At 39.8% G+C, this 8,653-nt stretch overlaps 1 protein-coding gene across 1 annotated transcript; it reads right to left on the reverse strand.

Annotated features, from left to right (window-relative positions):
• Positions 1-4,397: 4,397 nt before the first annotated feature.
• On the reverse strand, positions 4,398-8,375 carry tmem141 (transmembrane protein 141). Its single transcript, XM_080510586.1, has 5 exons — positions 8,228-8,375; positions 7,981-8,047; positions 6,014-6,097; positions 5,633-5,743; positions 4,398-4,799 (listed from the first exon to the last, which is right to left on the reverse strand). Exons 1-5 carry the CDS (start codon positions 8,279-8,281, stop codon positions 4,738-4,740), a joined length of 378 nt encoding a protein of 125 aa, XP_080366712.1. The 5' UTR covers positions 8,282-8,375; the 3' UTR covers positions 4,398-4,737.
• Positions 8,376-8,653: the final 278 nt, after the last annotated feature.

Genomic DNA, 8,653 nt, shown 5'->3' on the forward strand with positions numbered 1-8,653 from the left:
CCCCAAAAAAACACATCACAACCGTGGGCCGGGACCTTTTTTTTTTTCTGTTTTTCTTCTCCTCCACCGTGAGTCACCGGGTAGAAACTCTGCACGGACTAGTGTTTACCTCAGACCTGCCCAGACTTGAACCCTCAACTTCTCCTCTGCTGCACAAACTGTGAGGAAAGTGTCTGATGCCGTCACCGCACGGTTCTGTTCCTCCGACCCGTCCGACCACATTCATTCCCAATCCCTCCTTTATAATTCCTCCTGCTTGCGTGAAATGCAAAGTGTACTTGACGTGGAGGAGAGGGTGGAGGAAGGGGGGGGGGGGTAAATAATCAATAAACACACTGGGTTACTCAATAGCACACCAGTTGTTCTCGTTAACGCCTTGATTTGTGGGTATTGATTATGTCTTCCGGGCCAGAGAGACGAGCCGAGCAGAAGAAAACGATTCGATTTTTCCACCGAAGGCCTGACATGAACAAGGGTTGTGATATATATATATATATATATATATATATATATATATATATATAATACATGATGAAAATGTATAATCTTCTCAAATGAGCTGAAATTTGGAGGGTGGCCTCGTGGTGGCGCTGTGATCGAGAATCACTGGCTAATGACATGTTTCCACGTACTCAAATCGCAGGTGTTAGCATCGTGTGCTAAGAAGTTTGTTCAAATGAGCTGAAATTTGGAGGGTGGCCTCGTGGTGGCGCTGCGATCGAGAATCACTAGCTAATGACATGGTTTCCACGTACTCAAATCGCAGGTGTTAGCATCGCGTGCTAAGAAGTTTGTTCAAATGAGCTGAAATTTGGAGGGTGGCCTCGTGGTGGCGCTGCGATCGAGAATCACTAGCTAATGACATGGTTTCCACGTACTCAAATCGCAGGTGTTAGCATCGCGTGCTAAGAAGTTTGTTCAAATGAGCTGAAATTTGGAGGGTGGCCTCGTGGTGGCGCTGCGATCGAGAATCACTAGCTAATGACATGGCTTCCATGTGCTCAAATCGCAGGTGTTGGCATCGCATGCTAACAAGTTTGTTCAAATGAGCTGAAATTTGGAGGGTGGCCTCGTGGTGGCGCTGCGATCGAGAATCACTAGCTAATGACATGGTTTCCACGTACTTTTGATCCCGTCATGGGCTCACGAGTACAGTAGGGGGAAATAAAATTTCCGCGGGAATTTTCTAGTCTTCTATATTCTTCTATATTTTCACAAACGCCAAACAATTACTGCAGAAAATTACCATCATCTCAACATAAAAGCCCATTTTTACTGAAACCCTCTGGTGAAAAATACACAAAACTTCCCTCCGAAAATAAACAAACTTCTCTTATAGCTGTTGGATTACGCATGTTTTTGCAAAGTCGGCTCAAAGCTTGGTCATTTTCATGCTGGACGTTCCTTCCTGCTGCGACGGGGATTCAAACCTGGTCGCGAACGCTCAAATGTCACCACTGAATTCACTTTAATCGCTCCAGTTTAATTCATCTGCCACCAGAAAGACATGAAATGACACTTTTACGTGTTAAAAAAAAGAAAAAAATACCAAATTTTTTTTAAAACGTGTATATATTTAGCTTTATGTGTCTCTCCTCTGCCGCCTATCGTGCATTATTTGGTATTATTCTGTTTTTTAATTGAAATTAAAAGCAGTATAAGGCGGGAATGTTGTGTAGTTGCTATACGCTAAAATCGCAAAACACGCAAAGGCCCCGAGAGCGAGAAATCAACTGAGAATATTCCCACAAAGACCGTGAGATGAAGCCGAATAAGATTTAATTTCGCTGGACTTTCTTCCGAGCTGAACTGTTACATAACCAGCGGTCGGGAGGAAGTTTTAATAAAAGACGACGGGTCCACGGCTCGGCGAGATCGTTCCTGCTCACTGGGGTCAGACGAGTGAGCGCTCACTCCTGCTCTCCATGTCACTCTGCCTCTCTCTCTGTCACACACACACACACACACACACACACACACACACACACACACACACACACACACACACACACACACACACACACACACACACACACACACACACACACACACACACACACAGAGGCTCAGCCGGCTCCATAAACCATGCCAATGGTCACAGGCATGCCAAAAGGCCACCGCTGCACACCACTGCTTATTTTGGACTTATCCTCTGCTTTGCTGGCCAGTCAGGCCTCTGCACACACACACACGCACATACACACACATACACACACACACTTCACACACACACACACACATGCAATGTCCCTGCTCATTATCTCCTGCTTGCTCTCGGTTTCTCGCCGTCTCCTCCTTCAGCGGTGTCAGTGTTCATGTGACAAACGCTTTGAGAGGCGACTCAGTTTCTGCTGAAACCCTTTAGGTCTCCGACTGGATTCCGTGGGTGGAGAACGAGCAGAGAGGAATTAAAGGGTGGGGGTGGGAGGTGGGGTGGTGGTACATCAAGCCTTTAGAATTCCCGTCGTTTTTTTTTTTTCCCTCGTCCCTTCGCGTTTTCAGCTCCTCGGCTTGTCGTCAGCCAATCCCCGGATTGGACTTTGGTTGGTTTTATTCACTGGGAGCTGCTAAATCAAGCTTGAAAGACCCTCATTGTTTTTTCCACGACTTGCACCGCGCGGCGCAGAATTTACGCGCCGCATTATTGTACGACCTGGGCCAAACAAGAGCGGAGAGCAGAGAGGGAGTGAATCACCGGGAAGTGTTTTATTCTTGCACCGGCGGTAAATTATTCTGCGCTGAATGAGGGAATCGCTTTAAGATTGAAGATCCTCTTTTACAGGCATTCAGGGCTCTGATGTGCTTTAGAAGCTGCAGATCTGAGTGGGAAGGAGAAGAAAACATCTGCAGCTCGTTGGGAATTTCAGGAGATTTTCACAAGCGCTGATCATCCTGTGTGTGTGTGTGTGTATATGTATATATATAGTGTTTCTATATACAGACGACACGCTGGTGTAACAACTAAATCCATGAGATGTGCAAGCTGCAATAATTCCCTTCATGCCACATTTAATTTGATCCTTTTAAATCAATTTATGGACCTTTTTTTACGCTTTTTTCAAGCTCTTTAAGCTTTTTTAACTCATATTTGTTAAAATACCGATTTAAATTATTATCTTTTTTTTTTAAGTCAAACATAAAACATACTGAAACCGTAATCCAGTAAAGCTTTTTTGATGAAGACACTTAAGGCCCCGTTCACACGACAACGAATACGAGCTTATCCGCAAAACTTTCTTCACTTTTGGGGGGGGGTCTGTTGAGATGCACTGTATCTGCAAAGTTTTTAATTTTTATATATATACATTTATATATATATATATATATAAATCTAAATTTATATATATATATATATATATATATATATATATATATATATATATATATATATATATACATTTTATAGAGCCTTTTACTGCGCGTGCGCGCCTCTCCCCCTACCTTCCCCTTCCATCCACTTGTAAACAAACATGGCGGCCGGTCGTGGTACTCGTCAGGGTCAGTGTTCTAGTTTTATCCTCCATATCAGTAGTTTAATAGTCGAGACTCACCCCTGATAGCATCCGCTGCGTCATCAATCCACTGGGAAGTCGGGTTTTCCTCCATTTTCTTCACGTTTCTAGTGTTTTCTTCTCCGCACACGTCTCTGTGTGATTTCGTTACAAAATCAAGCAACAGCGCCCTCCCATGGCCCGGCAGACTAACTACATCGTGACGATGCCGGGCCTCGTGTCCCCCGCTGCAGTGTGTAAACACACTCCACGGGGGGGAGGGGGGGATGACGTCATCGTTTTTGCCGTCTTTACCCGTCAAACCAAAGCCAGGGTTTTAGAATTTGCCCACTCTGGGACCCGTGTTCAAAAAAACCTGTTTTCACGCTTCTAAAACCACCATATATATATATATATATATATATATATATATATATATATATATATATATATTTATATGTCTATAAATATGTCTACATATATATATATATATATATCTGAGGATATGGAAACCATTGTAGTCCTTTTATCGTATTTGTGTTTTTTTCCTTTCATTATTTTCTTGGTTGTTTGTTCTAAAACAAAACATTTTAAAATCTATTAAAAAATATAGTATTAAAAAATAGAGATATGGGCTAAATACAACTAAGCAGGAGGTGTAATTACTTTATGTACGACATTGTTTGATTCTCTCGGGCAGATAACCTTCGTCATGCTTTGTTTTTAAACGTACAGCCCCAAGTTTTATAAGTGAAGTCATTTTACGCAAGGTTTTTTACGGATCTGTGGTAGATTGAATTAGACCTCGTTGATATCTTTAATTAGTTTTCTGCTGAAAATAGCAACTGAATGAGGATGAATGCAGTTTAAATACACATGACATTGTTTATTCATTCGTTGTTCCACAGTCACTGCCTCCAGGTCGTCCGAGGCGTACGTCTTAAAGATAACTTTTTAATAACACCCGTGAAAATTGTACAGTTTTACTTCTAAATGAAGAAATAAAAGCCTCATTGTGCAGGGCTGCACGCTCCATGAGCTCCACAGCGACATCAAGCGGATGATTTAGGCATTGCAGCTTTGATTCTCTTGCATGGCAAACAAACTAAATAATAATAATAATAATAATAACCTATTTTTTAACAAACATATTAATGCCATTATGGAACTCAACAGCTGCACACGGAGTGAAATTAAATGTATTCTCTTTTGATAAAACAGATGAAATCTAAAAGTTTATTTAAAGTTAGTCCATCACGTCTCCGTATTTTGTCTTGCTGGAACCTTTTGCTTCTTCTGGTGGAGGAACTGAAAGAGAAATATGGAAATAAGTGACTTTAAAATCAAGTTAATGTAACAGATTCCACATATTCACACTGCAGTAATTCACTTGCACTTTTGAAGTATATCATTTCACTAATGATCAAATAGTACCACACAACTCCAATCAATGTTGTGACATTCTTCGCAGATGCAAGATGCTCAGTTTTGACAATTTTGTCGTTTATGCTAAATCTACGGTGGCCCTGAAGTGCAAACCACAACAGCAAATCATTAAACACAACAACAAATTGAAAAACACAACTGCACAGTGAAGAAGACAACAGCAAATGAAAAAAACACAACAGCAAATTGAATGTGTTTTTCAATTTGTTGTTGTGTTTAATGATTTGCTGTTGTGTTTTTTTATTTATTGTTGTGTTTTTTCATTTGTGTTGTGTTTTTCAAATTGCTGTTGTTTTTTCATTTGTTGTTGTGTTTTTTCATTTGTTGTTGTGTTTTTTCATTTGTTGTGTGTTTTCAATTTGTTGTTGTGTTTTTCAATTTGTTGTTGTGTTTAGTGATTTGTTGTTGTGGTTTGGACTTCAGGGCCACCGTATAAAACCCCCAAAAAACCATTCAAACCTTTTTATCTGCATTTTTTTTTTTTTTAGCCGATGACTGAGAAAACAAATCTTGCTTTTTAAATAACATTTTACCAAAGTGTAAATTTAATTTACTATTATATTTCATCGGTTATATATTGATATTTTAAGCAGGTAAATCAAACCCGATGACTGCTATTGATAATGTAAACAATAAATAAAAACAAACAATAAACGACTTTTTGCGACAGAAGACCTGCAGTGACACGCCCTCACCTGCGGGGGGCGACCTCTCCGGCACCTTCCCGGTTTCCAGCAGTATCCAAAGATCGGAGCACTTCTGCGTTTCCCAGCGAGTGATGGCGTAACTTCCCACCGAGGAGGCGACTGAAGGCGAACAGAGGAATACGCTTTTTACGACTTTAACGTTTACATTCTTTAAAAAAAAAAAAAAAAACATTAAAATGTGCAGTGTTGTGCACCGATATCTGATTTTTTTTAATACATTTGCGAGCATGTCGATGGGATAAAGCTGAAAATGTAGATTGTAAATGTAACACTGGAGGCTGCAGCTTGATTCAAATATGTTGTTTAAAAAAATAAAATAAAAGCAGTTGTAGAAAATGAAGGGAAATTAAAGTCCGTTCCACCTCCTACCTATTGAAATGAGTAAATTCCACTGCAGAGGATACGGGAGTTTCTTCTGCAGCACTTTCTGAAAGCCGAAAAGACTCGCAGCACCTGTGAAAACAGTTTAATATCGTCGACATATAAACTCACATTTCCAGTTTTTTTCGCTCAAGTTTTCATAAAGTCGATTTAAAACAATTTAAAAGATTGTTTCGGCAGCCTGACGAGAGAAAAAAATGCATCTTTGACAACGTTTTGCGTCACAAACAAACAAAATAGATTAACATAAACACCAGAATGTGGATGAATACATGAATGTCTAAACAACAGAAATGAAGTGAGAGGATGCGTCTAAAAATCAGCGGATAATTTTCACATTTATCAACATGAACGGTAAAGGAGCATATTGTTTATTATATACTCAGGGAAAACTGCTTTTACAACAGTAAAATGAACTGTATTGTGAAGCCAGAAATAAATATTAAGTTTGTATTATAACCGAGTTTAAATACAGCTGGCTCTGGAAGGTACACAAACTTCGTTTAAATGAAAATGTATTCTATTAAAGCTGTGAAAACACGAAATACTTGAGGTAAACTTAAATTTATCGATGATAAAAGTGGAAAATCGGGCCTGGAAACATTTTTATCTGCTCAGGATTTACATTAAACAATAGATTTGACTCACTTTACTGTGTTAAATACTTTACTTCCTCGATCTTAATAAAGTTTTCACTCATTTATCAAGTCTTTCTTAATCTGTTTTAATGTTTTTAAGATTCCTCGTCGCCTCATTTGAATGTATTTCCTTGTGTGAGGTTTTGTATTTGAACGACGCTACAGAAATAACGTGAGAAAAAAAAGCTTAAAAGAAAAAAGTTCTTCTATAGTTACTGTTGGTAGAGAAACCTCTTCTAAAGTTAATGTATTAATAGCACATATAACTCTTGCGCTTGATGACAGCGCCCTCCGGTGGTGGGATTGCATACAGGCTAAAATAAAAAAATAATTATTCACCAAAACTGATGAAATTCTGAGAGAAAATCATATATAAAAATCATTTATATCATATTTATATAGCACTTGACAGACTAACTGTGTGTTTTCAGTATTAGGTTCAAGAGGTCAGGTTCAAAATAAAAGCCTTCCTGTTTCTATTCAATGTGTTTTTTTTAATAAGCCAAGAGAAAGCAAATATTATTTAAGAGGATTTTTTCAGTAAAAATGTAGAGCAGAACTAGAACTACACCCGGCAGAGAGCACACCTTCGCCAACGCCACATCTGTTACCATGGAAACCAATAGATCACGAGGTCATTTGATCCACCAGCCCCACTGCTTCCATCGTTTCTCCTGCTTTCTTCATGTTGCCGCTGTTTGACACTGATATACACACATTTTACAAGTTCTGATTGACCCCGCCCCCTGACCTTTGACCCCCCCCCAGCCACTAACCAGGGTGATGACATCACTGCTTCACCTCGTATGTCAGATGGTGTTGGTTTGACAACAATGGGATAAAAAGTGACCGACTTATGGCGGAATTTTTTTTACCTTTGACCTAATCACTCTCAATATATATAATTTTCTTTTGTTGTTGTTGCAAAAGCCACGTCTCCATGGCAACAGATGCTGATCCCCTGTGATCTCCTCTATAAGGAGCTTCTCATTACACAGGACATTATTTTAAGCAGTTTGTTGTTGTTTTTTGGGGGTGGGGGGGTTCATTTAGAAAGAATTCCCCGTTAAAGTCCTAAAATCGAACCGACTGTTCCTTTGATGACGACAAATCATCCCTGAAGATTTCCTGCTATTCGGATTTACACCTTTTTTTGTGAAAAATTGGTGAAATAAATGCACGGAAAACCAAAAACAAACGACTAGATACACGCAGCCAAATCCATAAACTTCACCAAATTTAAAAAAAGCAACTAGAAATGTTTGATGTGACGTCATCAGTGCTAAAAAACAAACAAACAAACAAACACGCGGTTACCTAATATGAAGGTTCCGGTTCCTTTCATGAAGGCGTGAGACTGACAGGCGGCGTAACTCTGCAAACCCTGCGAGGCGATGAAAAGACGGCAGATAAATCAGTTTACAGCACATCTGGCGTGTTAAAGCACATCTGGTGTGATACTGAACTGTCAAGGTGTGTGTGTGTGTGTGTGTGTGTTTCAAAGTCAAACTCTTCCTCCGATAAACAAAGACGAATAATAATGAATAATAGTAATAAAACTGACCGGATGTTTCGCTGCCAGCGCGTCGTCCACTTTCGTGAGTCCCAGATTAACCATGTTGTTCTAAAAGTGGCGGTTTCGTGTTAAAAGGAGAAGTTAAATGAAGTCATTCTGTGGAAGGAGACGAACGCTGCCGCTGCTGCTGCTGTTGTGAAACGGAACCCACGAAGAAGAAGAGGAAGGAAGAGGCGCCGCGGCTCGTGTAAACCACCAGCGACACCCAATGGATGAGAAGCGGTACTGCAGGTTAAAATAAACACTATGGAGGAATGTGTAAAATATATTCAACTGAATTCAACCTGTTCAAAGACGTAGAGACGATTCTACTGGGAATAAAAACTCTTTTTGTTCTTTATATACAAAACTACGACCGGACAGTTTTTCACAAAGGCTCATGTTAATGTCACTTATAGTGGGACGTCTTTCTTG

The sequence above is a fragment of the Blennius ocellaris genome, assembly GCF_963422515.1.
Source record: "Blennius ocellaris genome assembly, chromosome: 15".
Lineage (NCBI taxonomy): Eukaryota > Metazoa > Chordata > Actinopteri > Blenniiformes > Blenniidae > Blennius > Blennius ocellaris.